This window comes from Sabethes cyaneus, chromosome 3 (assembly GCF_943734655.1).
Source record: "Sabethes cyaneus chromosome 3, idSabCyanKW18_F2, whole genome shotgun sequence".
NCBI lineage: Eukaryota > Metazoa > Arthropoda > Insecta > Diptera > Culicidae > Sabethes > Sabethes cyaneus.
Window position 1 is genome coordinate 84406048 of NC_071355.1, and position 17400 is coordinate 84423447.

The 17400-nt window shown below is 38.7% G+C and overlaps 1 protein-coding gene across 1 annotated transcript; it reads right to left on the reverse strand.

Annotated features, from left to right (window-relative positions):
* Positions 1-3692: 3692 nt before the first annotated feature.
* Positions 3693-17183, reverse strand: LOC128742943 (organic cation transporter protein-like). The gene is made up of 6 exons (XM_053839443.1): positions 16197-17183; positions 10236-10638; positions 9201-9769; positions 8733-8907; positions 4716-4861; positions 3693-3907 (listed from the first exon to the last, which is right to left on the reverse strand). The coding sequence occupies exons 1-6, from the start codon at positions 16578-16580 to the stop codon at positions 3746-3748; spliced, it is 1839 nt and encodes a 612-aa protein (XP_053695418.1). The 5' UTR covers positions 16581-17183; the 3' UTR covers positions 3693-3745.
* Between the last annotated feature and the right edge of the window lie 217 nt (positions 17184-17400).

Consider the following 17400-nt stretch of genomic DNA (forward strand, 5'->3'; position numbering starts at 1 on the left):
TACTCTTTTCGCCCAAAATAACCCGATTGATGTTTGTTCCCGCGAATTTAATATTGTATCTGACTGTTATGAGTTTAATGTATCTAGAACAACTTTTAAAAATAGAATAAGTTTACATTAAGAACTGTCTGTACGATATAATCGAAAACCAGGAAATAAATAAATAAAATCAAAATGAATTATCTCAAAATATAAAAATGTCCCCCGGGACCTGGTGGTGGGTGTTCCGCAACCGACGTAGAAGTGGCAATTAGTCAACAAATATTCCCTAACATACCTAGGGTGCCAGTTTTTAGCCATAGCTTTCAAACGAGGTAAAGAAAACGAAATTCGGATTGAAAATGGATGAATGAGAGCAATTTCAAAACTTGGGTCGTTTTCGACCCGAATGCATAATATGTAACTTTTTTCTAATGCATTAGGAAGGTTAAATAAGCAGATGAAATCTCTAAGCCACTATCTATGAATTATGCGATTAATAACAAAAAAGATATCAGATATCTTTCTGTGAATGATTATAAAGAAGATGACGCTATGCAAGAGTATTCTGGTTTAAGGACGGAGGAAAAATTCGTGAAAAGACCGGACCATTTATTATGCCTGTAAGCTACAATATCAGAATTTTGGAAAATAGTTAAAAGCGGGAAACTCGCCATTAACTATTTTCTAAAATTCCGGTATTGTAGCAATAATTTTGCAAAAAATCGATTACATTCAAGGTAAAATATACAATTTCTGAACGAATTCCGATGTTCACAATGAGACTATCACTATGTTCGTGATAAAATCAAAAGCTGATGGATACATTTTCGGCGAATCAGTCAAATAGTCTATGTTCTAGAGGAATGTTCATCGAATCAAATAATCTTTTTTTTGCGAATTCTCCGACCAGTTAACACTCCAGAATTTGTTATATAAAGTTCAGTATATTATTTACTTGGTTTTATAAAGTTCAGTATGTTATTTACTTGGATACAGTTGTGTTATAATGATTTGTACAGCTAAGTTTTGATTCTACCTCCGAAGTTTTGCACGCTTTCTTATATATCCAACGGGAATGTGTTTTTCAAGGATTTCATTATTATATTGTATTAATACATAAGTAAAGTATTAATATATTAAAAACCCGATTTAATCCACCTAGTGGTGAAGGAACCTTTGTTATACGGTCTTACTTGTTATTTGAGATAGAAATCGACACGTCTTCGGAATATAATTCATCTATTGGTTATCGTTGCGTAGTGCGTTAATTTACATAAAATTTTTGAAAATTGAATAAGTTTACAAAATTTGAACAAAATAGGAACACTTTTAAATTTTGATAGATCCTTTTTTCATGAAATTGCCGAGTAAGGATAAGTAAGTTGTTATTAATCTGAGTAAGTGCAAATAAAAGTAAGTTGTAAGTGGAAATCTTATCCTTTAGACAATGTATACGGTCTAGTAAAGGTCTAGTTTATAGGTTTTTGAACTATGCATAGTTTCCTGTAATGCCATTCTATTTGAATCACATCAATAGAGTTTTCTTGAATAATTTTCATCAATTTTTATTAACTCACGCTGTTGTATTTTATACAACACGTGTAGGTTTTTCAACGCCATATTGTTATAAAGTTACAAATCGTTGTTTAACTAACGTATATTCTTCAACAAACTTATTGTGAGCAAAATATCATAATTATTCAATGTATTAATAATTTAAATTGTTGGAAAAATTTATGTAGCAAAACTATCAGCAAATGTAAAATTTTTAAAATGTATCCGTCTGCTGGTAGTCGAGTAATGCGGAGTCAAAATTAGGGTATTTTTTATAATCAAAGTTCCACAGATCCTAAACAACCAAACATAGAGCTATAGTATTTTCAGCAAAGTTGTGAATTTTTACTATTTATACAATTTTGTAGTACATGAAAAAGCCATACCACAATTACAAAAAGAGCAAAAATAGAAAAACTGATTTTACAAATTCATATACAATAAATAAGATATTTCTATCTTCGCTGCAGAGATAGAAGGTTACTGTCTTTAGGAAAATTTCTTGTAATAATATGGTCTATAACTTTGCAGAACACACCAATGTGTTATATTGACACTGAAGAAAACTAATTTTTTTATTTCACTTTTAGGGGGATTAATTAAAATTTAAATTCCACCAGACGATAGAGCTTTCAATTTCATGAAACTCTTCCAAAGGTGCGATAAACCTAAAACCAAGTTTTCCCAGTCAAATCTCTAGTGCACACGTTTTCTTTGGTTTAGGCCTATTGTGCGCGCGAGTAACCGTGTTACAAAAGTTGGCACAGGTGTTCGATGGTTAATATCTTTTAACCGGTAAAACCAATTCTTATGCAATTTTGCATATATATATTCGTAGTGTCAAAACCTCTCGTTTGATATTAAAATAATTCAAATTAGGTAAATTATCTTGGTTGAAATCATTATAAATTATTGTTAATTTTGGTGTGGTGTATACGGTTGCTCATAACTTTCAAATTAAACGTCCAATCAAAAAACCATTCAATACTGATCTATTAGGATATATTATCTTTCAAATGAGACTAATAGCGCATAAATCGGTTTGGCCATCTCTAAGAAACAGGCGATAATTATTACCTTGTCAAAACAGGTTTTTTAAGCATAACTTTTAAACTACTTGTTTGTTTTCAATTGAAAATTCCTTTACAATTTAGCTTTAATAAGGGTTTTCATTTGATACTAAGATCGTTGAAATCGGTCATGTAGTTCCGAAGAAACCCGTGTCACGTATTTTTCACATTTTTGCTTATAACTTTTAAACGAAACGTCGTATCACGAAACAACTCAATAGTGATCTACTAGACAATAACACCTTTCAAACAAAAGTAATAGCGAACCATTCGGTTCAGCCATCTCTGAGAAACAGGCGATAGAAAAAATCAGTACATACACACACACACACACACACACACACACACACACACACACACACACACACACACACACACACACACACACACACACACACACACACACACACACACACACACACACACACACACACACACACACACACACACACACACACACACACACACACACACACACACACACACACACACACACACACACACACACACACACACACACACACACACACACACACACACACACACACACACACACACACACACACACACACACACACACACACACACACACACACACACACACACACACACACACACACACACACACACACACACACACACACACACACACACACACACACACACACACACACACACACACACACACACACACACACACACACACACACACACACACACACACACACACACACACACACACACACACACACACACACACACACACACACACACACACACACACACACACACACACACAGACATTGCTCAAATCGTCGAACCCTATCGTTTGGTATATGTGACTTGGTCCTCCGGGCCTCGGATCAATTTCGTGTTTTTCGACCAATTTTTAAACCTTTGTTATAGTATAACAAAGGTAAAAAGGGAGAAATTTTCTTTCGCATAATTTGTTTTCTATCATTTCTCTTTGCGGATACATAATAAACAGTCATACCAGTCACAGTTGTATCTAATGCTACAATCTCAATCAATTCTGATTTTATTGTTGTTACTAGCTTACTAAGCAATCTTATAATACAACGCTACTCCGATTTAAAAGGAAACTATCTTTTACTTTAATCATATGGCGCTTCTGTATACTATCCAATATGATCACCAGGCGCTTTGATAACGCTGGACGACGTTTTATGTTCACTTTTTTGACGCACTGGTCGCTTATCTTTGAGTATTAGAAGTGACACAGCTCCTAGCAGGCTACACATCCCCATGACAGTTAGTGGCAGATATTTATACGTCCGTTCCTGTAGAAATAACGAAAAAAGCTATTAATTAAACATTGAATGCTTTTAATAAGCAGAACAACACTCTCGGCCTAGTAGAATTCAAAAAATAAAGAAAGAGAAGGCGAAACATTTTCCGGTTAAATTCTACTACCTACTTGTTTGGTTGAGCATTTTTATCATTTATAATTACAATACTATAAAAATGCATTCTCTGGTTATAACCTGAGAGAGAGGAGCCAGCTGGGATTGTTTTTGTGCATCGAACTATTGGGTGAAACCGGGTAAGAACTGTCACTGTGAACCGGGCTAGCTTGATTGAATAAAACAGGGGAAGCATTTATTTGCGACGAAATTTCAAACCCGTCGCAAACCTGAGCATGCTGACTTGATTTAAATGGCGCTTATGTGAATTTGCTGCATCAAATATAAGAAGAAAAAAACGAAAACAATCAATCTGTCATTGAGCTGGCTCCTCTCTCTCAGGTTATAACCAAATGACAAAAACAGTGTTTAATTCAGTAATATTGCATGTAATAACTAACTCTGTAAGTGTCTCATATACATAACTTTTTCAAATTCTATTTGTCTGAGTTATCAAATATGTGTCAAATTTGCAATATTTAGATTAGCTTTTTGTCAGTCAGTCAGTTTTTTGTTATAAAATACATTTTATATGTCACTATCTATAATTTCAACACATTCTGATTTTCGTCGGTGACCTAAAGTCTTGGCAACCTTTCCTGTTTTGTAAATGCAACTTTTACGCAGTTGTTAACCGAATCGAAGAAGAGAGTCTCGAACGAAAGGAATCATTGACTCTACTTACGAGTAACCACACGTAGGGCACTACAATCAGCGCTATTCCGGCGGCGAAATTTCCCGCGCCAACGCCAAGGTTTCTCATCGTAGTTGGATAATAGCGTGCCGTAAAAGTAGAGATGATTGCGTTGCAGGTACCTGTAGCACATTTAGCTGACAAAAAGAAAAGGAAAAATAATAATAAACGATGAAACTATACCTAAAGTACAAGTACAAGTACTGCTTTACAAACATTATCAGTCAATGCCCACATTTATAATAAATAAACATGTAACCAAATATTTTATTTTGCACACCATGCAAGTCATATATTTTTTTCCAATACCGCTGCCCGATTTTTTAAGTTACAGGGGACGTCGGTTTCTGACTTTGGCAAGCACCGGAGTGTTTTCTATTTCGTGAAAGAAGCAAGTAGGTTGTTTATCATCAACAGCCATGAAGGTTCATAAATTAAAGCCTATACTAGTTAGTATTTCGCCGCTTCTTTCTAGTTACTGCAGCGTCTCTAGTTGGGGTGCCAAGAAACTAATGTCAGCGGACAGCCTCTGGAAGAAATGTTTACTTAGTGGTGAAATCTTCATCAGTCACGCGTTGAAAAATTATCGAAAATGGAACGCGAGAGACGTGACAAAATTCTGCACACTCATGTTGAAAACTCAACGTGGTCAGGAAGAAAGATCACCGGAGACTCACAAATCTTCAAAATCGAATGTAAATACCGTGCTCAAACGGCACGTTGCGTAGTTTTTTTTCCTTAAAGCTTAATAGAAATCCACAAATTATGAATTATAAACCGCTGATACCTAAAATATTGCACAGCCCAAATAACAATTTAAGTTTTATTACACTCTTACGATGGCATTTAAGACCAAAATTGGTCTTGTAGACCACCATAAGAATTCAATAAGATTCACATTGCTGCTTGGGAGAGCTTGTAACCGGTATGTTATAAATGCTTATTGTATATTTTGTAATCAATCCAATGATAATCGATTCAAAAGTGAATTTTTTCGTACTTTCCTTTCTTTTTTGAAGCTTCTATTACGATTTTTTATCTGCCGAAATAGTTTGAAAGCGTAGTGCATATGAGGTAGATGATTTATGTTTATGCCCGTTAACCATATCATGTTCGCGTGGCGCATGTCAAGCTAAAATTATACAATCTATACCTATAAATAAGGATTTCTGTCTGTCTGTCTGTCTGTCTGTCTGTCTGTCTGTCTGTCTGTCTGTCTGTCTGTCTGTCTGTCTGTCTGTCTGTCTGTCTGTCTGTCTGTCTGTCTGTCTGTCCGTATGTTCCTTATAGAATCGAAAACTACTGAACCAATCGGCATGAAAATATGCATGTAGAGGTTTTTTGGGGCCAGGAAAGGTTTTAGTGATGGTTAGAAACCCCTCCCCCCATTAAGAGGGGGGGCTCCGATACAAATGAAACACAAATTTCTCCATAACTCGACAACTAATCAAGCAAATAGAGCAAAATTTGGCATGTGGGTGTTTTAGGTGACAAGAATTTATTCTATGGTAAATTGAGACCCCTCTTTATAAGGGGAATTATAACACCTCTCCTCTTTAAAAGGGGGGGCTTCCATACAAATTTCCTCAGAACTCGAGAACTAATCACGCAAATGGAACCAAATTTGGCATATGAAGGTTTTCGAGGGCAATAATATTTTCTATAGTAAATTAGGACCCCTCCCCACTTTAAGAGGGGGGGCTCCTGTACCAAAGAAACACAATTTTCCTCATAACTCGAGAAGTAATTAAGCAAATGGAACCAAATTTGGCATGTGTGTGTTTTTGGAGACAAAAATTTTTTCTATGATGAATTGGGACCCCTACCCGTTTTAGGAGGGGGGGATCCTATACACATGAAATACAAATTTCCTCATAACTGAAGAACTAATCAAGCAAATGGAACAAAATTTAGCATGTGAAAAATTTCGAGGGCAAGAATATTTTCTATGGTGAATTAGGACCCCTCCCAACTTTAAGAGGGGGGGCTCCTATACAAACGAAATACAAATTACCTCATAACTCGAGAACTAATCAAGCAAATGGAACAAAATTTGGCATGTGGGTGTTTTTGGAGACATTATTTTTTTCTATGATGAATTGAAACCCCTCCCCACTTTAGGAAGGGGGGCTCCTATACAAAGGAAATGCAAATTTCCTCACAACTCGAGATTTAATCAAGCAAATGGAACCAAATTTGGCATGTGCCAGTTTTCTAGGACATGAATATATTCTATAGTGAATTACAACCCCTCCCCACTTTAAGAGGGGGGGCTCCTATACAAACGAAATACAAATTTCCTCATAACTCGAGAACTAATCAAGCAAATGGAACCAAATTTGGCATGTGAAAGTTTTCGAGCGCAAGAATATTTTCTATGGTGAATTGGGACCACTCCCAACTTTAAGAGGGGGGGGGGCTCCTATACAAACGAAATACAAATTTCCTCATAACTCGAGAACTAATCACGCAAATGGAACCAAATTTGGCACGTGGGTGTTTTTGGAGACAAAATTTTTTTCTATGATGGATCGGGACCCCTACCTACTTTAGGAGGGGGGGCTCCTATACAAATGAAATTCAAATTTCCTCATAACTCGAGAACTAATCAAGCAAATAGAACCAAATTGGGCATGTGGAGGTTTTTGGAGGCAAAAATATTTTCTATGGTGAATTAGGACCCCTCCCAACTTTAAGAGGGGGTGCTTCTACACAAATGAAATACAAATTTCCTCATAATTCGAGAACTAATCAAGCAAATGGAACCATATTTGGCATGTGGGTGTTTTTGGAGGCAACCATTTTTTCTATGATGAATTAGGACCCCTTACCTTTTTAAGAGGGGGGGCTCTCATACAAACGAAATACAAATTTCCTCATAACTCTAGAACTAATCAAGCAAATGGAACCAAATTTATCATGTGGGTGTTTTTGTAGGCAAGAATATTTTCTATGGTATATTTTCTATGGATTTCCCAACTTTAAGAGGGGGGGGGGGCTCCTATACAAATGAAAAACAAATTTCCTCATAACTCGAGAACTAATCAAGCAAATGGAACCAAATTTGACATGTAAGTGGTTTTGGACGCAAGATTTTTTTGTATGGTGAATTGAGACCCCTCTCTTCTTTAGAAAGCGAGTTATGGCCCATCTCCCCTTTAAGAGGGTGGGCTTCCATACAAATGAAATGCAAATTTCCTCTTATCTCGAGAACTAATCAATCGAATGGAACCAAATTTGGCATGTGGGAATTTTAGATGGCAGAAGTTTTTTCTATGGTGAATTACGACCCCTTCCCCTTTTAAGAGGGGAGCTCCCATACAAATGAAATTCAAATTTCCTTATAACTTGAGAACTAATCAAGCAAATGGAACCAAATTTGGCATGTGGGAGATTTGGAGTCTTGAATTTATTTTACGATAGTTAGAGACCTCTCACCCCTGTGGTAGGGGGATGTGGACTCTCATACAAATAAAACAGAAATTTTTGCGAAACTCAAAAACTAATCGAACTCGAGAAATTCGAGACTCTTCCATAAAACATTAGTCAATACAAGACCACAAAAACTATCTATAGTAACACTAGATCATTCAGGACGAGACGGTCGCGAGTGTTGCCGGTGACCCGCCGTCGGTAGCGCCGCCCACTGGGGGGCTTGCAAAACTTGAGATTGTGACAAAGATCATCCGAGATTCATGATTTATGTACAACACAGGTTAATTTGTGGCAATACGAAGTTTGTCGGGTCAGCTAGTTGTAAAAATAGCAAGCCGCTACCACACTCCACCCGCGGTTAGGTAATTAATTTATTGTGGCGGAAAGCGGTACAAACGATCCGGTTCATCTTCTTTCATCGCACACTATTTGATCCTATATAGTTTCAAAGCTAAGGAACTCGAAACTGCTCAAAGTGGTTCCACCACAGACAAAGGATTAGCCAAGCTTATGCTTAATTAGCTACACACATAATCGTGTCTACTACTCATTGGGTTGAAAGAAATTACTCACCCGTCATAGCCAACATGATAATAACCCAAAGATTGCCGTCTGGAACGAGATTCATCACAATGCACGACAGACCGGCAACGGTCATGTAGAGGAATAAATTAACCCATAATCCGAGCTTCAATACGGCGAAGATGCTAAGGCATATGGTAATAGATTCGACGGCACCGGCAAGGACCTGTATGTCACCGGCGATGGAACAAAAGAAAATTGGATTAGATGTCTTATACCTACTGCCCTGCTTTTTTTTATTTTTTAAGCTAGTTGAATGAAGAAAAATACTGGTCATTGAACCGATGAGCCTGTTTTTTACGTAATATAAATAAAATAAAATGCAAGCTAGTTGATCAACTCAGAATTGAGTTAAATTGTGTAAGAAGTGTTGTTATTAAAAAGAGTGGTTGACTGCTGAAGGACAAGTTTTATATGAGAACTTATATTATTTCTTTTATACATACGGTTAAAGCCTACCGTATTCAGATAAATATCTCCCCCGAGTTGACCAACATGGAGCGTTATACCACAGTACAGCACTATGATGGCAAACCATATGACTAGCATTGTTAGAGTTGTATGAATGAACCTTTTGTGGAATATATCCAGAATGGACACCACTTCTTTGCTGCATTCGGAGTTAGGAATGTTTAATGTCCGCTCGTAGTTCAATGGAAGTTTGCGACCGTTCATTTTCGCTGCAGTATCGATTAGTCGTTTTAATTCTTCGATACGTCCCTTCGCCAAAAGCCACCTGGGTGACTCCGGCAGCCAGTACCATATCGGAAGTAGCACAGCTCCAGGAGTGGTGATAATAAACTGCATGAGTCTCCATTCACGTGTATAGAATGCGATCCCGGCGGTAAGTGTATAGGAAATTGCCACAGGCAGGATATTAAGGATGCCGATTATTGTTCGGGGCTTGCCGCTAACGAGCTCCACGACCAGCACAAAACCCACCACGGTCACGGACATTGAGGTAATTCCGATAACCACCCGTGCGATCATGAACATTTCCAGCGAGCTAACAAGACCGATAAAGAAGCCTAAAAGAGAAATAAAAGCATTGATTATTTAAATGATTGTGAATAAGCTACATGACTGACATAATCCGCGAAACATCGAGATTACCTGCAAAATTGTGTAACGTAAACTATATGGATAAAACTTAACTACTTTTCCACTAATCCCATAAGTGGACCACAAAATTCTGCTAAACAAAAAAAGCAAAGTGTTATGTAAATAATTTTTTTTTCTTACTTTTAATACTTGGGCTGCCATCACGCCATCATTAAGTTGTTCGTTGTTATCACAATAATTTACCGTTCGGATATTATGACAGCATACTAGAACCGTTACAACGTGATATTTGGCTATTAACTTATCTCTATCACGTTGTATGCCTCGACGGGTCAATAAAAGTATGCACGTTCTCGACTTAGACTGAGTAACGCGTGTATGTAAGTACTTAGATCATTACATTCAGTCCCACAGTTCTAGACACAAACTTACCTGCGCTGGTTTGTATAATTGCGAATGCCATGAACGTATGTCGTCGACCAAATTGATCAGATATCCATCCACTTCCCACGCTGCCCAGCGCAGCTCCAACCAGATAGCACATTTCTACAATGCTGTTGAGGTGATCCTTGTCGCAGACCAAACCGAACTCGCTGATAATGGTAGAACCAAAAACGTTCGAATCGAACTCGTAACCGCTGCAGCTGATCCGTTCCAACGAGGACACATTTACCGTTAGGAAGTAGTCGGTGAAGTTCAGCACATTCAGCTGACGATAGGGTGCGTTGACGAGCGAACATCGACCCCCATCTGGCTGCGTCAGATTACGCCACAACTCCAGCGGTAATGTGCGCAGATGAGCGGGACGCGCACACCAGTGTTCGCGATTGGCGGCCTGTTAGAAGGTTGTCAGATCATGAAGGAAAATAAACACAGTTACTTATTTTTCGCATCTATTAAGAGAGAGAGAGAAAAAGTTACTGACGGTATTGTACATTGTCAACCGGAAGCGTAACAACTGCGATAGAAGCTGACAGCAATGTAGTGTGTCGGAAAATGGAAATTACATACTTGAATCGTAAATGGACGACATCAACACAATTTATCATCAAGATATTCTCAATCGTATATTTTCAGTATCAAAAAGATCTCAAGTATAAAAATGATAGTATTTAACATGACAACAATACAACAAAAATATAACTAAAGGATCCACTCGTCTCCACAGGATAAAAAGGCTTTAAATCTAGGCCAAATCGATGTCCTGAAAATGCATGGTATGGCTAAAAAGCATGACACTCCCTGCTTTCAATCAATGAATCCATTTTGTTAAAATTTATTTAGAACTAAAGTTTTGTAAAAAACGTAAGAGCAGAAATTGAACACGCTACCTGTGTATCATACTCTGATGATCGATTAATAGACCGTTCACTCGAGTGGGACTTTTCTGCGATTAACTAATCGCATTATCAAACACATGTTATTAATGTAATAAAAATCAGTACCGTAATCAACCCTTACTCCGCCCAGTGTATAATACCGGAGTTTATGAGCCATCACCAATTTAATTCAATTTCTATCTGTAAAACATTTATACCCAATTGAATATTATTACTTTTGTACTTAAAACACATATTAGCTTGCTTCATCATCATTGACGAACAATATGTATAGCTTTTGCATATTAATTTTGTGGTTGTAGTACTAGTAATATTTTCATTCTTTGGTTAAGTAACCAGAGACAATGACGACTCTGATAGATTGATTATTCAGAATCCACATTTTAATTACTTCGTTAGTCCGTTTATATGCCGTTCACTTAACTGGTACTTTTTTTCAATTAACTAATCACATTAACTAATACATACTGATTTGTAAAGCTAGATCAGGTTTGGGATTGACAACAGAAAATTACTGTGCACAGCTGCATCGAGAAAATAGTGATTGAATTCGTGCAGATCCTTACAATGACTATTTCAGCAGTGTCGCGAAAAAGTATTTCCTGAATTTTCATTTCTGATTCATCTGTTATGAAGTTTTGTTATATCATAAAGTTATGAAGATTTTTTCGTTTTATTATAGACTTAATTTCTTGTTCGAGTCTAAGTTATGATGATTATATTGCATTTGAATTTCCCTTCTATCGTCACAAATCGCAGATTACAGCAATCCTTCGAATAAGGCGATGGGTGGTGCTCTACGTCCACCGCGATATCTCAGCTGCTCATTAACCAATAAAGTTGATTTTTAGTAATTATAGTATAGTAGTTATAGCAGATACCTACTAACAATGAACCAAAAATCAACTTTATTGATTAATGGCCAACTAAGAAATCGTCGTGGGCGCACAGCACCACCCACCACCTTATTCGGGGGACTACTATACATAGTTGTTAAGCGCACATTTTCAAACTGAGTATAAGTCTAATTTTTACTCATACTGTAAGCAAATTGCGGATGGATACACATTTTATTAGAAGAGTTTTTAAGCAATGGTTTAATTTAGAACGTATAATAATTTAGCATAAAAATTGCACGCACTACGCACAGTATTTCATCAGAAAAAAATACAGAAGAAGCACGTACATGAGACACAATACTCACATATGCACAACGTTCTCACACAGCTTTTACATTACATATAATACACAAAGACCTCCCATTTTGCCGTGAGGTACGACGTTGCATTGGACTAACAAGCCAGTTGTGACAAACACCGATGTTTTCTAACCTTTCTTTCAAGCGTAACACTTTCAAAAATTGAATCATATTTCATTTAAAAAAAATTGACACAATTATACATCGTAATTTCGAAGAAATTCGCTCATCAACCGTCCGTGTCACGGTCTTGACCAGGAAGTTCAACCAAGGCACTCCCTTTTATATACTTTTAAATTCATGGTATTATCCATCACAAAAATGCTGGTTTTCTAGACATTGGTACAGAACTTATCCGTTAAAACGCACTGGATCTGCTAGGAACCTTTCCGTAAGCGAAAGCACCCCCAGAAATTGGTTGACATCGGCGTTTTATTCACTCTTTATTGTTTGAACCTCCGGTTGGGTTGTATAATTGGTCGGTAACACTTATAGGCTTCCAGGAGACGAATTTTCCGCACAGTACAGCTGCCAGCATTAGGCCAAATCATCTCCGAGATATGAACAAAAGAGTTGGAGCAAACTCTCCCATAAGATTGACTTTGCGAATGACTGAGAATCGAAATTGACGATCAAGGATTCCACTTTGCAGGTAGTCATAAGAGTTTCACTACTTTTCCATTACTCGAGCCAATTAGGATAATCTAACAGTTTTGCCTCTCCCCGAGTTGACACTGAAGGATTTTGGAGGTGACTTTGCACATTATTTTTCTTTTCTCCTCCTGCGCATTCAGTTTCATACCGTCTGTCCGCATACCGTCATACGGGTATACGAATGTTGTGCATAATTCGCGAAGACGGAGTTCCGCGATCTCTTAAACTCTCAGGATCTTCCCAAATGGCGTATGAGTGAAAATCTGTCCATTTTTATTTCTATCTTTAGCATTCTAACAAATTCTTATCCTTGCTTCACTCATATTGTAAACTTTTATAAGCAGCAACAACGTAACTTCTTCAACGCAAATACAACCAGCAGTCATACCTCCGATTGTACAGCAAAACGAATGCGTTCTGATCTTTTTTGATATCAGGAAGCAGGTCGGATGCCGTCAGATACATAGGAACATTTTTCTAGTGTCGGACCATCGCCAGGCGACGAACTTACTATGGGTAGCCGATTTGGAGAGAAAAAAAGAAACGAAAAAATAGGTCACCTTATGCTCTCGATCAGTTTGCAGTTTACACTCTTCAATATGAACGCAAGGCGTAACATCTACTTTTGGTTTCTCTTGAAAGCCCACATGAATTGTAGGTCGGTGATCTTCGCAAGAGGCATTTCATTTAAAAAAACAGTCTTCTGCTTCTTGTTCTCCTACTAGTCGAGAGCTGGGGTGGTCTGGTTGACCCTTACTTACTTACTTATTCAGCCGAGAGCCGGGGAGGCTCTTGCCATATCAAGAATTCCTCTCCATTGTATTCAGTCCTGGGCTACTCGTCGCCAGTTCGTTGCGCGTCTCGACACACGCAAGTCGGCTTCAACCTGGTCGAGCCATCGTGCACGTTGAGCCCCTCTATTCCTGGTGCCGGTGGGGTTCTTGAAGAGAACGGATTTCACTACTCAGTCGTCCAGCATCCTAGCGACGTGGCCGGCCCACCATAGTCTCCCAAATCCAAGTAGTGTCTGCAACTCGTGGTTCATACACCTACGCCACTCTCCGCTATTCGTTTGTAATTCACCAAAAATAGTCCACACCACCTTTCGTTCAAATACAGCAAGTGCACGTATGTCTTCCATAAGCAAAGTTACTGTCTCAAGTCCGTAAAGGACTACCGGTCTGATTAGCGTTTTTTACATCATCAGCTTTGTGCGATGGCGCATGCTCCTTGATCGAAGCGTCTTGCGGGGAGAAACGTAGGCTCGCCTTCTAGTTTGAATGCGTCGTTGAGTCTTCTTGCTCGTATTATAGTCACTTTCTGTGAGAGGTACTTCTCTGGAGCCACTTTTACTACCATTTGGTTTTCGACGCATTGATTTGTAACCCAATTCTCCTAACCTCCGTTTTTAGTCTGGCATAAATTACCTCCGCCGTCTCAAGGTTTAATAATAATAATATCAAGGTCGTCTGCGAAGGCAAGGAGTTGGCAGCTCTTGCTGAAGATCATGTCACTCGTTTCGATGCCCGCTCGTCGGATCACACCTTCAATAGCCACATACATGGCAATCCATCCCCTAGCCGCAACCATCTACGTAATTCGAAAGAACTCGAGAGTGCCCCCGGATTTGGAGGATTTGTCGGAGAGCAAAAATTTGATCCGTACCCAGGCAACCAATAAGCATTTCCAATGCAATTTAAATGCAAGCCAATAAGCATTTAAGTTGCCTTAAATGCTACTTAAATGCTATTTTGGCAAAATATGCGGCTATTTTACTGCTGGCACTCTTATAGTGCTGACAATGCTTATTAGCAGCTACTTACCGACAAGAAGAATTTAAGTAGAATTGTGGATGCCTATTTACAACATCTATGCAGCCAAAAGGCTGATAAACAGCAACCTGCAGTATAAAACGCCAGGGATGCTAATAAACGATTGATTTACTGCTTATACTAATGCTTATTGGTTACCTCGGCAGCCGCATAAAGCCTCCATAAAGCCCGTATAAGGCCTCCATAAAGCCCGCCTGATACTGCCCTGCGGATTCCCTTGCTATTAGAAATAGACGACGCAACAAAATCTGGGAGAGCACCTTGTAGGCGGCGTTGACCATCAGCGTAATGCCTCTAGAATTATGGCAATCTAACCTATCGCCCTAAACTATGGGACAGACCACACCTTCCATCCACTCCTCCGGTAGTTTCTCCTGCTCCCAAACCCTTGAAATTATCCAGTAAAGTGCCGTTGCTAGCGGTTCTTGGCCATTCCTGTAGAGTTCTGCCGGGAGTTGGTCCTTTCCGGTGGCTCTTTTATTCATCGGCTGACCTATTTCCAGCCGGGTCTCTTCGAGATCGAGAACCGGCACGCTTTTGTCGTTTGTAGGCACTCCTAGGTTAATTTCCGTTGCGTCTCCTTCTGCTATATCGGCGTTGAGGTGCTCATCGAAGAACTGGTTCCACCTGTCGACCACCTAGTGCTCGTTTGTGATTAGATCCCCTCCTTCGTTCCTTCACATATCAGGTTTAGCTGTGTAGCCCTTATAAGTTTGGTTCACCTTTTCGTAAAACTTGCGCGTGTCATTAGCCCGGAATAGTTGTTCCAGCTCCTCACGATAGCTGTCCTCCTTTTGGCGCTTTTTCCTCCTCAGGATCGTAATCAACTCATTCCGCGTTCGTCGATACTTGGCCTAATTCTCCCTCGTGGGTATGCTTAGATAGTTTTTCCCAGCTCTTTTTTTCCACTCCATCGATTGAAAATGCGTCATATGATCAATTTGAATGCAGAAAGCGTACGCATTCACGCAGTCACAGTCAACTTGTGATCCCTTTTCAAGCTCTGTCTCCAAACACAACCATGTATGTATCTAACCATCTAACCTTCTATGATAACACAAACACATTCACAGCACATATGTAGCATGTAGGTGTTGGTGTATGCTTACCCCCGGGATCTGTTCAATCAAAACAATTCCTGAGTTACTAAAGCATATTGCTGAGTTACCAACGCAACCAGTAAATATTAAAGAACCTTTAAACTCACAATTCAAACTTCAGAAATTCAAGTTAAAACACTCTTTTTAACAATTTTTTTTATATACACTTCCATGCATTTCTATCAATACGTGAACCAAGAGGAATGCAAATTATCTTTTACCAGGTGGTGAAATGATTGTTATGCGTTGCTATCGTAATCAACACCTACCTGGAAGACCAAACAGAAAAAATGAAATGTAGTTGGAATCTGGAACAAACATAAAAGAAAAGTCCATAGGAACTGCCATCGACCGTAGTGTCCGATATAGTCGGAAATAATATCACTGTCATCATCGGGGACGTTTTCGACAATGCTTCCATTGTAGTTTGTGCCAGTGCTAGTGTCTTGGAGAGTTTCGTCTAAAACGGTTGTACTTCCGCCTACTTTCTGGCAAGTAGTGGCTATCTCATAATCCAAAGATGGTTGTAAGACGCGACCCACCTCGCCGCCGCTATCGAACGCAGCGTTTGTAATTCCATTTGTTCTATCGTTGTTAGTAGAGCAATCTATAATGGCAACCTCTTCGGATTCGTTGTGGTTTGATGTATCCATTCTTAGAGCGGGATTATCGGTGTATTTCCGGAAAGGGTCTATTTAAACATTTACATTTTCTTTATATGTCACTTGAAAATCAATGACATAACATGATCTAAATCACATATTCCTTTAGATTATCACCTGTTGTCACGTTCATAGCGCTAACTGTTCTCACTAATCTTCACTTTACATTATTATTTTATCACTAATCTCTAGTTTTCCAATAATATTAGTTAATTTCCAGTAGATGAAAAAAAGGGTAGAGTTTATTTTCTTTCTCTTAAGAACTTCTGCCAGCAGAAAACTAAACTATTTTTTGGAATACGCGTGCAAGGGGGTGCTGCCGTATACTAAATTCTATCAATTCGTCTACGATCCGCAATATATAGGCGTGCAATTGCACCGGTAAACCACCGCCTACTATGGGCCGATGTGTAACGTCAACTGTCACTGCAACCCCCGGCTGTTTAAGATACCGGTAAGGTGGGGTGAATCTGGTCGTTATCAAACCGCCAACCGGCACAATTTATCACTGAAAACCACCTTATCGTACTGACGACTCTATTCCAGTTGCGCTGTAATGAGCCACCGTCGGCCGTTCGTAAGCTCTAACGGAGCACCAGTTTCTGTGAAAGCTGTTGTTGATCTCGGCCTGTCATCGGAACAACTATATCTTCTACCACAACAATAGTTATGGATCCAGTCACTTATTTATTAATAGTCTTGTACAAGTCGCTGTTGAACAGCTGCTACTTATCGATCAATTAAAGTGACATAGAATCACTCCAACACACTCTAAAGCAAAGTGCTATTACGAAAATCAACTTACTTAATA